Source organism: Arachis hypogaea, chromosome 20, assembly GCF_003086295.3.
Source record: "Arachis hypogaea cultivar Tifrunner chromosome 20, arahy.Tifrunner.gnm2.J5K5, whole genome shotgun sequence".
NCBI classification, from domain to species: Eukaryota; Viridiplantae; Streptophyta; class Magnoliopsida; order Fabales; family Fabaceae; genus Arachis; species Arachis hypogaea.
In genome coordinates this window covers 34896057-34909592 of record NC_092055.1, presented here as the reverse complement: position 1 = coordinate 34909592, position 13536 = coordinate 34896057, and the positions used below count along the sequence as shown (strand labels likewise).

Sequence of the window (13536 nt, the reverse complement as noted above, 5' to 3'; positions counted from 1 at the left end):
CGCAAGCGACGCGTCCACATGGACGACGCGATCGCGTGACATGTGCGATCTGCATAATCTGCAGAATCCGCTGGGGGCGATTTTGGACCTTATTTCGGCCCAGTTTTTGGCCCAGAACAGCAGACTAGAGTCAGAGAATATGCAGAAACAACACACACATTCATTCAGCAGTTTTAGATCTAGTTTTTCACTCTCTTAGGTTTTTTCTCTCTAGTTTTTAGAATTTTAATTTTCAATTGGTCTTAGCATTGGAACAGTGAGAAGAGTTATTTCCTCATCAAGACTTCATCATTCTAGTTTGTTCTCTTAACTTGGTTCTATTCTTCCATGTTCTTGTTATGTTCAATTTCGTCATTCAGATACTTTTATGATTATTTAATGCAAGAATTATTTCTTTTTAATTCAATTTCAATTCGAACAATCATGTCTTCTTTTAATTCCCTTTCATGCGCTATGGATTCTTTATTTACAATGCGTGAGTAGTTTCCTTACTTGATGGGGAGTTGATTAAAAGGAACTCTTGAGTTGGAAGGATTGAAAGAAAATTTGTAATTGGGTTAAATGTTGGATTGCTATCCTGTCACTGACGCCAATCCCTTTGAACTAAGTGGGTTGCAACTTGTGAACAGATCTGGCATTCCCACTTGTTTAACTTTCCCTTACCTAGTAAAGGATAACCAAACAGAACAACCATTAATTACAAATTAATCTTACAATCACACCATCAATGATAGAGATTCTAACCAATCAATTCCCAGTCAAGGCTTTTATTTATATTATTTAAAAATCATCAATTTAAATTCCAATTTACTTAGCTCAACTTCTTGGAACATCTGATTAATAAAACAACACACTTTTCTGCAACTCGTTGGGAGACGACCTGGGACTTAAAACTCCCAGTAATTTTAATTTAAACTCTCTGTGACATATCTCTAAATTGATAGGCAGATTTTCGGTGAGTTAAGAACTATACTTGCAACGTAATCATTTTAATAAATTTTTAATTCACCAGCTTCTGCTTCCCATCAGCGCCTACAAGTTGGAACGGCTCAACGAAATCGAGCTACCGAGGTCATGAAATGCCGAGAACATACAACGCTACTACACATAAGAATACATAGTCGAGTTAGTACCTTTAGCAAGACTAAGGTTATTTCGCGATTCTTGTGATTTTCCTTATTTTATATTTTTTATAATCTTTGTTTTCTTTGTCGGGCACTCTTTCCTAACCACAACGGAATGTTTTAATGTGGCCTAACCCTTAATAAAATCATTTTCCTTTTAAACGGCTACCCCCAGGGTTCGATCATCACTGAGGCCAACACAAACAGATATCCCAAAAAAAGAAAATAAACATAAATATCAAAAACGGCTCTCTCAAAAAGGCCTACTATTCATGCATAAGTAAATGAGCCCACCAAGAGGTCATCAAAACATAGCTCAACGAGCCAAGAAAATGGCTTACAAACTCGAAAAAGTTAAAATTGTTCTAAAAAGAATGCAAAGCCGAACAAATTGCTTACAAACTTGTCAAATAAAACATAAAAATAGAAGCGAGCTACTCCAGGTCCGGAAGGCTCCCATCATGGACACGTCTACACCCGGACCCAGAACCAAGAGTTGCACCTTCAGAGTGTTCTCGGTAGCCCTGACCGCCGTCCATGCATCAGCTAGAAGGTCGGCATTCTGCTTCTTCAAAGTCTCCACCTCAACTTTTGCCGTGTCTGCCTCTGAACGGGCAGCAACAACCGCGGCCTCAGCATCGGCAGCCAGCTTTTAAGCCCTAGCAACCTGGATCGATAGTTCGATCTCCCGCTCTGACAACCTTAGTATCTTAGGACCAGCATCCTTGGCCACCATCGCCCGAGCGACCTCAGCTGCCTCCAGCTGCCCTTTTAGAATGACCGTATTCTCCTGAGCCTGCCAAAGCTTCCCATCCAAATAGAAGGTTTGTGAAAGTGCCGGCTCGAATTTTTGGATAATAGACAGATTTGGCCTGGCCCAAATCTCGCAATTATTAAAGAACTTGTCAGTTACCAGGCAGAAGATGTCGGTCGATAAAACCGAGAGCATTGAAAGGCCTATCCATTACATAGGGGGTGACCACGCCCATACTAACCCCCTCGTGGTCACCTCCCTCTGGCCTCTTATGTTTCCAATCAGGCTCCGGGATCAGAATCTCTTGAGGCTAGTCATCCCCAGTAACCTTCTTTTAGACGATCTCTTGCAAGACCGTCTGAGAGCTCAGGACAGAAGCCACCGGAGGGGTTGAATGAGAGGACCCCTTGACTTTAGCCTCCGGAGTCTCCACAAAAGCAAACTTCAAGCACCGCAAGGTCGTTATCCCGTCAGGCATTCCAACCGCAAGGCAAGGGAAACAGAAAAATAAATAAGTTACATAATCAAAATACAAAACACTCAAAACACAAAAAAAAAAGCAAAAACCTACCAACGCAAGATCTACCTGCCTCGGGATCTCCCATCACATCACAAGGATTCAGAGGTCGATTCCCGAAGAGAGCCAAGAAGACATCGACAATCTCTCTGTTTTTGAGTGCCAGCCCCCCATAGGTCACCCTCGTCATGTAGGAAGCCCCGGCACCAAAGTTCCAATACGGACAAATCCGACGCTCCCCCTCCGGCAACAACCAAAAAGGGTGACAACCCTTGACAGGTCGGACCTTGAAGTACTCCAACTTGAACCTATGAAACGAGTCCTCGAACAGGTCGAAGAGTCGGTGGTTCGTTTGTGCCTGAAAAGAAATATACCCTTTCCTATGTTTTCCTTCCTTATGTAGAATGGTCAACAAGAAGAAAAACAAGAAAACTCCGACCCGAGCTGGCAACTCTAAAAAATTACAAACCAGCTCAAAAGTCCGAATAGCTGCCCAACTGTTCAGATGCAATTGAGATGGTGTTGCAGAAACCCAGTTCAAGAGAGCCATCTGAAATTCAAAAAATGGTAGCTGAACCTCTAACTTAGTAAACAGAGGATTGTGAACCCAAATCCAGTCCGGGACATGAGGGAATACAAATTGAGATAGCAAACCCTTTCATTTTCATCGGCAAGCGCCAAATCGTACCGCCCCGCCACCTCACCGTCTAACACGGCCCCTTCATCACAGAGCCTCTAGAAGTCCCCCTCATCCAACCGAGAGGGCATGTTGGAAACATCAGACGTTACCTAGTGGTAACGATTTGTCACCCCCCCCCCCCCCCGCCGAGAAGATAGGACCCGGGTTGTAACACCCCAATTACCCTAAGCCTTACCTCTACCCGTAAAGCGAAGGTTAATCAAGGTTTACGACAATTCTTAGGCATATACATATTTATATATAGAAGAGAATAATATATTATAGAAGCCTGATAAAGGATTAAGCTCAAAGACAGAATTACAAAAGCGTAAAACGTTCACACGAATCTAACGCATAAGATACAAGGTATAGGTATAAGAGAATAAAACATATATAAATATAAGAATATAATAATCATAGAGAACTAACTGCAGCTTGCGGAGTTTAAGCCGACTAGTTACAAATAGAAAGATACAGAGTTTTAGAATTAAAACAGCTTATACAACCTATCTCTCAAATAAGCCTCTAAGGCCATAAAGATAAATATACAAAAGGTGAGAGAATACTATGATGAAAGTAAAACAGAAATAAACAAGGAACGAACCATACTCCACTCTGCCACCATATCCGCAATCTCACCGAAGTAGATTACGACCTGCATCTGAAAAACAACAACAACAAAGTATGGAATGAGAACCGGAGGTTCTCAGTATGGTAACAGTGCCCAATGATGTAAGATGTAAGGCTCTGGGACGCCGAAGGCAATCCTAGAACTTCACATTACATACGGATATTCAAGCTTAGAAAAAAATAAATAAATAAAGAACTTAATCCATAAACTGGATTATCTAAACTTAGAAAAATTCTAACTAATACTAATCACACCGCTGTATCCCACAGCCTTTGTCAATCTAACCTCCGTGCGATCCTCGCGCCACCGCCTACCTAACCTCCTCAGCACCAGACAAACACAGATAATGCAAGTAAGTAAAACACAGGTAATATTCAAATATATAACAAGTAATTCAAGAAGCAAGTAGGCATATTATACAATTAGGCAAACTCAAGTAATCAAAGCAAACAAGCATATAGAAGATGCATATGATGAATGTCTATCCTACTGGCTCGTGATATCACTTGTCGGTCCGTAAATGCCAACCCGACACATCCTCTCGGATGTAGCCTTTTTTGCCACGCCAGAGATATAGTGCCCTGCACACTCATGTAGTAGGGAGTCTACTACGTCAGGGATATAGGCCCAGCACACTTCCTGCAGCAGAGAAGGAACCAACCACAATAAATCATGCAGCAGAACAATCTGCTACGCCGGGGATATAGACCCCGCACACTCTCAACAACAACTAGTCATGCAGCAGAAAAATTTGCCACGCCGGAGATATAGGCTCCGCACACTCTCAACAACAACTAGTCATGCAGCAGAACAATCTGCCACGCTGGAGATATAGGCTCCGCACACTCTCAACAATCCAATAACTTCTTTGTCCTCAAATCATCACCAGTCATCACCGATTCTCATCTCAAATCACTTTCCAAGTTCTCAACTCATTACAACCATCATCAGTTCATAATTTTTCATTCCAAACTCATTAGTTCATCAATTTCTCAATTCGCTGTCAGCAATCACCAAGTTCACTACTCTTCCTTCTCTCTCAACCAAACTCATCCTCAATACACCAGAAACCTAAACCTCCGTTTGCTAACTTTTTAAAGTAAAACCCAAATAAATTCTCCTAAGACTCTTCCCATGTTTCAATGCACAAGAATAAGCCCAAGAGTCTTAAGATGGTGTCACAGAAGCTTACAAGCTTGTTGAAAAGGTGAAATAGTTAAAAACAAAGTTTAAGTTTGAGAAACAGGACATGTGCGTACACACAGGAGTGTGCGTGCGCATGCCCAGGAAGTTTCAAAACGTGTGCGTACGCACAGGGGTGTGCGTACGCACAGGTACCAAAATTCACAATGTCTGTTCACTCGTACAACCTGTGCTAGCACCCCCAACAGACTGACTTTTCCAACGTGTGCGTGCGCACAGTGCTGTGCGTACGCACAAGTTGTAAAACTCCATTGGTGTGTGCATGCGCACAAGGCTGTTCGTGCGCACATACCAAAAATCACAAAATTCTGCAACTCTGCAGAATTTTAGATTTCGACACTAATCTTTGAATGATCATAACTTCCTCTACAAAATTCCAAATTTTACAAACCTTATATCAAATCGAAGAATTTTCAATAATCTTTAATTCTAAACCAAATTCAACAAATTTTGAAAATGGAGACAAAATTTATGATCAGACAAAGTTCACCAAAAATCTATTTTTTTTACCCAAAACCTCATAACCTCAAATTTTAACCAATCTCAATCGAAAACCAAATCAATCACATATCAACCATACCATAACAATCCAAAATTCATACTAAATACTACTTCAATCATTTTTTCAAACTCAAAAACCTTTAAGCCATTCAACAACTCTAAATCCAACCCAATTCACATATCTCAATTTACCAACTTTCACAAACCACATCCAACCAAAACAATATCAAACTTCCAATTACAATACAATCTACCCTTTTGGATTATCATTCATCATTCACACCAATTTTTCCATTACACTTCATCATTCTCAATCTCAATTCTGAAACATATAACATTACAAACAATTTTCCAACCAAAACATTCACAATCATTATTCTATCATCAATTTCAATATCAATCTCCCATATCCAACTACCAACATCAATATAGCCATTTATCACCCATTCCAAATCATCAATTACCATGCAACACTTTCATCAACATAACCAAAGTTCATCCATTCATCATAAATCATCATACCTCAATATTTAACAACTCAACAACCATATCAACAACCCTCATCCACAACACCAATCATCAATACTCATTAACACCAATAATTCCCAATAATTATCATTAACCACACTAATCCAATACAACCAATAATTAACATCAATTCTCATTTAAATATTCATACACCAATAATATTCAATCCTATCTTAGGGTCAATTAGCCTAAGTTTTCAGAAACATTACATATTACATAAAGAAAACCGAAACCATACCTTGGCCGATTCCCAAATGCACTAAACACCAAAACGAAGCCACCAAGCTTGATCCAAAGCCTCAACCAACCCCAACAAACACCAAAACTTAATCTAACATCATATATATATATATATATATATATATATATATATATATATATATATATATCAAAACCTAAGATACATATAATAACTAAACCCGAGGGTTTAGTGAAACCTTACCTTACCCAACGAGATTAGGATTAAAATCCAATAATTACCCGCTACTAGAGACCACCTAAGCAAGCAAAACCACAAAACTTGCTCAAAAACTAAACCCAAAACACGCAGAAATCTAGGGCATGAAACTGGAGAGTGAACAGCAATTTCTTACCAGGTATCTTTAGATAGAAAGGAAGAGCTCATCAAGAGCTTCACATGGCCGTAAACGGCTCATCAATCGGAGCTCCGGATCAAAAGTTATGGCTCCCGGAAGGTGGAGGTGAATAGTGAAACCCCACTCTCACCTCTCTTCTCTCTCAATCCGAGCTCTCTCTCATTTGGGGTGGAGAATGAGCTGAAAAGCTCATTAAGTGAGCTTATATATGTTGGACCTTGGGCCCGGTTTGGGTCCGGTCAAATCCGTTAGCATTTTTAGCCCGTTTGACCCACTTTGGGCCAAAACCTTTAAGATTAGTGCCTGGTTTTCAATTCTAAAAATTATTTTTTTCCTTTTAAAACAATAAACCAATTTTCTAAATCTTATTTTTCTCAAAACACAATACCAGGTAGGCTTAAACCGGTTCGACCGGTTCGGCTGCCGGTTCTCGGTCTTTTGCAGAAAATACATTTTCTGACTCAGAAAAATTCATTGAAACCAAATTTTACCTTCTTATTTTTAAATTAAAACTTCTAAATTTTGAGTCTATCTCGGGCACTTAACTTATTATTTTTATAAAAATGGTTTTACGTGAAAAATCCCAGTTCTTACATGGGTTCCCCTGAATTCCCTTTCGTCGCACCATACCTGTATCTAAATTAGGATTTTCCCACTGCCAGCCCACTACTCTGAAAAATCAAAATACACAGAGGATTCCTAAACCATACTAAGGCTATAATAGAAGCATCATATCGAAAAACACTTAAAACTACACCAAATTGCGATATCCTAGTCAAGCATTTTCCCCTTTGATAAACACAAAAGCATGCAAAATTACACAAAATAGTAAACAAAGCACTAATGCAGAAGCAAAATAAAGTAATCAGAATACACCAACTTAATTCTCAAAAAAGGAAGAGGCAAAGTGACAAATGTGCAGAGAAGTACCACCACTGGATGTTCAAAGCAATGCTAAAGAAATCCGCATAGAAAGTCTTGTGCCAGAAAGAGAAAAAAAGATGGAAAGAGAAGAAGTGGTTCCAAATGAAAAATAAAGCCCCCAACATTCTTCAAAAAGAAATATAAAAAGGTGGGGGGGGGACAAAAAGGAAAAAAACACAACGAAACCTCTGTCCTCCCACTAAGCGTCATTATAATGCATTGAAAAACGCAATGGACAGAACACTCCTTGGAAGGAGCGCAATGGTCCAGCGACTTGAGATCTCATCACCCCTTAACACGAGAAAATTTTCGGACCCAACAAACGTCCCCAAAGATGACCAAGATGCACAGCCCGGACACTCGGCTCCAATAATCGACCAGAGAAGGGTTTTTCTCACCCAAGACAAACTCGTGGACACCCAAGCTCACGGTTTGCACAACCAGGCTCTCCCAAGCAGCAAGACCGAGCCCACCAGCTCTCTCACTTCGGGAGCAACTATTCCGGACCCAATTCCTGGGTCCCCCTCAAATCAGCTACAACCTAGATACACCGGGATCAAGCCACCACCGCGGTCCAAACCGGCCCGGTAAGCATGACTATCTGACCGATATTCAAATTCAAATGCTTCTCTTATCTTAGCTAACAAGATAAGATAAGATAACAACTGCAAACTATATAAAGGGAGGCAAGTGCTCCCTCAGGTACGTTACACATTCTCAATCCTCACTTACCTCTTGGATCCATTATGACTTGAAGGTTGGAGTGTCTTTGTAGGTACCACCCCCAGTCGCTCTAAGAGTCCAACCCATCATCATCAAGACTAGCCGGTCTTCGATCCTTCTCACAACCCGTACGAGTGACATCTTGTACACTTTGTATTCATATCGGGACATTAATACCTACGAGAGCAAAGCAAAGAAAACTTACCATGAAGTCAGACCGTTCTCCTAAATCCCTATTGCAACAACATGAGAACTAAGATATTAAAATGGCACCATCATCAAAATAGAAACGACACCATTTGAGGGTAAACCCCCGGAACCAACAAAATTGCAAGGATTAAGGGAACTACAAATTCAAAGTTTACAAAACTCTCCACAAATAAAACAATCATCACAGTAATAGTAGCAGATACATCTTCAAGAAAATAAGGAAACTTCAACAAGCAGTGAGAAGAAGCCATTTTTTCATACGTAACAGCAAGGTAACATTACCAAAAATACAGAATATATCAAAAAGCACCATTACAAAAAGAAAAACAAAGAAAGAAAATACCAACCTTAGCGGTGAACACAGGAAAATACACTAAATAGGCAGTGTAAGCAAATGATCCCGAGCAGCGCATACCCAATATAAAGCTTCAAGATTGAGAAATCTTGAAGGAAAATTCATCATAGAGAAATCTTGAAGGAAAATTCATCTCAGAAAAATAGAATAACAACAGAAAAGAACGAAGAAGAAGTAAGAAGTTGAAAAAGGAGAAAGATAAAATGGATTGTGTTTACATAGCCACTAGGGGCAAGAAAGTAATTTTTACCCTCATTTAATGATGTGCACGGTTATCAAGGTAAAACAAAAAGATGCACGAACGGCGACGAAAAGATGTAATAATGACACATCATCTTAAGTAATTTTTAAAGTTCCTGTTCATGTACTTTTTTTGGTTTTAATAAAATTTATGATGTTTTCTAAAGGATTTAATAAATAATCAAATATTTGGAGTTGGGATAGTGTTTTTGTGTTTTCAAAAATTTTTTACTAAAAAACAAGTAAGAATTAAAGCTTTTTCACAAAGAAAATACAAGTATAGAAAAATTGTAGCCTACAGAAAGCGTGCCCTAAGGAACAAGGAAATGGAGCAAGCATGCACGCAAGGACACACCTGGTGAACCAACTCCCATGCCTGGCAGACCAGCCTCCACGTCTGGCGAATGGCCTCTATGCCCAGCGGACTCCTTCCAAGCCTCCACCATGCTCGGCAGACACACCCCACGCCCAACGGACCCTCTTTTCTCCTTTCTTCCGCCGGGTGTCCCCCCTTCACCAAATCACACGCCCTGCATGTGTCCTTTCCTGGAAGTGTGTTTTTGGACTTTTTGCCCAATTTCCTCTAATACAAGCTCAACTTAAAACTAGTTACAACTCTCAAAAAGTAAGAATTAAGGCCCAAGATTAATTATCCACATCATTAGAAGCTTTAATCATATCCAAAATATTGAAAACTCTAGAAGATTAGTTATCAATTCTTTCTAGAAATTTAAGAAATTTGGTTGTTAGGATTTGATTTGAATTATTGTTTTGAATTTGAAATTGAAGTCAGTAAATAGTTATCTTATCTTTCTTTCTATGAGATAAGATTATGATAGTTTGAATTTGAATTCTAGAATTTAGGATATAAATTAGTGAACCTTGTTCACAGAGAAGGACATTCGATTCTTCAACATAGTTTTCTTTTCGTTTCCTTTCACTTTTTTTATGGGCAACTAACCTTTGTCAAAGGGTTAGGAGCTCTATTTATGTTTTCTATGGATTATTAATCTAAGTTTATTTTATTTTAAAGTTTTGCATTGATCTATTTTATGATTGAGTTGAAAATTTTGATATTTGAATTATAGTTTGAAAACTTTCATATGACTCTTTGAATTTGGCTAGGAATAGTGGTTCAATTAGTTGCGATACATACATGAATTTCAATCACTCTAATTTTAAATGACATATCATTTGGATTAGAATAACTTTTGAAAATTGTGTTTTTCTTCTAAGATTTAGCTGGACAGGACTAGCTTGAATACATGACATATAATTTGACCTAAGGACTACTTTTAAATCTTATTTGAATCTAAAATCGACTTTTGTAGTTAACCTCTTTAATTGATTAATTGACAACTAATTAATTATTGAGAAACTGAGGAATTAAGAAATTGAAAATCAGTTACTAAAGATTTGTCATGAAAGATCTTTGCATACTTCAAGATAAGTAAACAAGGTTTGATTTTTCTACAAGCATAAACATCTCTGAAGCCCTTAACTCTCACCATCATTGTCTTCTCTCAAATCAACATTCGAATTCTCTATTCGTAAGCATTCAATCATTCAAGCTCTAAAGTTCTCAGCAAAACTCAATCTTGCCATCTTCAATCCAGGTTCTTTTAATCTAATTAGGTATTTAATTTGATATTTGCTTGTTCAATTCTTTAATTCTCGTGGGAGTGATATCCACTCACTGTGATATTACTTGAGTGATCCAGTACACTTGCTGGTATCCGTGAATTTCAATTTTTGCTTACCACGTAACGTTCAAAATCATATCACCTCAAGCACCCGACTGATGCTCCTAGGAGAAACTCGACATGCTCGTCCAAAAGCCACAAGAATTCGAGGCCGACTTGGAAGTGCTTAAGTTCGACCTAAAGAAGCTCGACCTCAATCCGAGCACTGTTCATACCCTAGCCCAAAATCTAAAGCTAGGTTCAAAATGAATAAAGCCCAATCAACAAGTATTATTCGGATCAACGTCTACCCGACCTCAGAGAGGTCGGACTCAGCCACACTGGTCTAGCTCTATTTATCTAAATAAGTAACTAACTTCTACAATCTCTCCAATTCACTAGAAAGGAGATTTTAGCAACCTCTTTACCAAAAAAGAGTAACCAACCCACCATTAAAGGTGGTTATTGACTCTACATCTGAATTTATCTTGACACCCTCAGAAATTATTGAAACCAATCTACTAAAAATATGCCTAAAATCCATGCTAACTTAAGTATCAAAGTCTCTTGCAGGTACTACCCCTACCATCACCAAGACGTCGGACAGATTTATCTTCGTTGGAGAAGAAGACGTCAGACAAATCAGCCAAAGGTATTTGGACCTCATGTTCATACCCAAAACAACTCTGTTCTAGGTAACTCTCGAAACAAAAATATTCAAATTTTTTACAATGTATAATTAAATTTTTTATAAGAACTAAATATACATTCTATACAATAGTTGATTGGTGATAGAGTTTTGAAAAGCATGTATAATGATTGTATTTTGTTTTTGCACATTGCTCGGATAAAATCCTCTGCTCTTCACATCATCGAAAACTTATTTGAGGAAATTCTTGATGCAATGTATTAGCTAGAAAAGAAGGGTGCGTTAACCAAGTTCATCCTTGACCGGTGGTTAAAGTAAACTAGTTTTAAGACCCGTGCCAAGCACGGGAAAATAAAAGAGCTGCTTACCGAGAAGATTACGAAAGGACTACATGACAAAGAAATCGTTCAAGGCAGAATGTTAGAAAGCAAGCCGGTAAAAACTTCTCTATAGACAACATTAATAGTATGATCTGAAACTGTGCCGTTAGAACCAACAGATAATATCTTCATTCTAGAATGCATGCTGACCCGAGAGAGCACAACATAAAGATGTCCATGAGTAAAAATAGGCCTTGGAAGATACATGCCAACGGTTGACAGCATTTGACCTTGGGACTTGTTTATGGTTATCGCAAAGCAAAGCGCAACCGGAAACTGTCGTCGAGTAAACCTAATCGGTAATGTATCATTATTAGGTGACATGTTCAATCCTGGGAATAAAGACAATCTCACCAGTATTTCGACCTGCTAATATGACGCACTCAATGACGTGGTCACCAAGACGTCTAACCTGCATTCGTGTACCATTGTATAGTCCATTGGATTGGTCAATATTGCGAAGAAGCATCACAGGAACACCAATTTTAAGAACTAACCGGTGTTGGGGAATTCCTGAACAATTCAACTCATTCAATGACTCGGTGCTCATTGTGTATAATTCAGATTCCAGATGACCATCTTCATTAATTAGTGTATCAGAGTCAAGTAAACCCTCTCGTTGCCAGAGATCAAAGACATCACATGATTATTTACTTCAGTTACAACATCAAGTGTTGGTGCTAATATACTCCTACCCTTAAAATAATCCACGCTAGAAGAATGGAGTAAAATGTCAGGATAAACGAATAACACCAAATCATGCAGACATGGATACTCAATACCCAACAGCAAGTTGTCAGGTATTCTAATTACTGATTCGCCATCGGTGCTGTCTCCGAGTAACCCGTCACCAATTTGAAGTAGCCATTTAGCAAATTCCTCTAATTGTACACCGTGGATATCTTGCGAACCACAGCACATGTTTTCAATTAACTGCAACACTTGGCAGGATTGTCACAGGTTCGAAGCATTAATACACAAATGAACAATCTCTTCCCGGGAACCACGAGGAATCACAGGCAATATATGACGAAAATCACCTCTCAGAACAACAATTTTTCCACCAAATGGAGCATCAGGATTATATCCACGATCAAACGAAGAACATTCTTAAGGCACTTGTCGAGCACTTCGAAGCAAAATTTATTTAACATAGGTTCCTCATCCCATATAATTAATTTTGCAGATGAAATAAGACGCGCGAGGAGTGTGCCTTGCCTTATATTACAAATTGAGTCCTGGTTAACACTGAGTGGAACCTTAAAGCGTGAATGAGCAGTTGGCCCATTAGGCAACCATAGAGCTACAATGCCACTGGATGCCACGTTGAGAACAATATCACCCTTCGACCTTATTGAAGCAGACAATGCATTCCATAGAAAAGTCTTATCAGTTCCACTGTATCCACAGACAAAGAAAAAACCACCAGCGCCACGACTAACTGCATTTGCTATTGTGTCGAACGCAACGCGCTGGTCTCGATTCAACCGGGAAACCAAATCAACGAAAATACTTGCCAACTCTGTCCTATCGAAATTGAGCTCATCAAAAAAGACTGTGTCGGAAGGTTCAGTCGAGTCAACATACTCAGGAAACAGCATGTCAGTAAATTCTTTTAGGCTTCTACCATTCGGCTGCAAAAGTTTTTCAATTTCGGCAAGCGTGATGGATTAGGCATGGTAGGAGAATCCTGGGTCACAAGGAAAGATCGAAAACAAATCTAACGACGAATCCACGCAGAGAAGCTGCCAGCATCTGCAACTAAAAGCATGATCAGAAACTTCTAATGCTTAGATACCCATTGGACCGATTTAAAAAAAAAGAAAACAAATATTTGTGG

At 39.0% G+C, this 13536-nt stretch overlaps 1 protein-coding gene across 1 annotated transcript; it reads right to left on the bottom strand.

Moving 5' to 3' along the window:
- Positions 1-11723: 11723 nt before the first annotated feature.
- LOC140183030 (uncharacterized) lies at positions 11724-12246 on the bottom strand. Its single transcript, XM_072231030.1, has 2 exons — positions 12123-12246; positions 11724-12028 (listed from the first exon to the last, which is right to left on the bottom strand). Exons 1-2 carry the CDS (start codon positions 12244-12246, stop codon positions 11724-11726), a joined length of 429 nt encoding a protein of 142 aa, XP_072087131.1.
- Positions 12247-13536: the final 1290 nt, after the last annotated feature.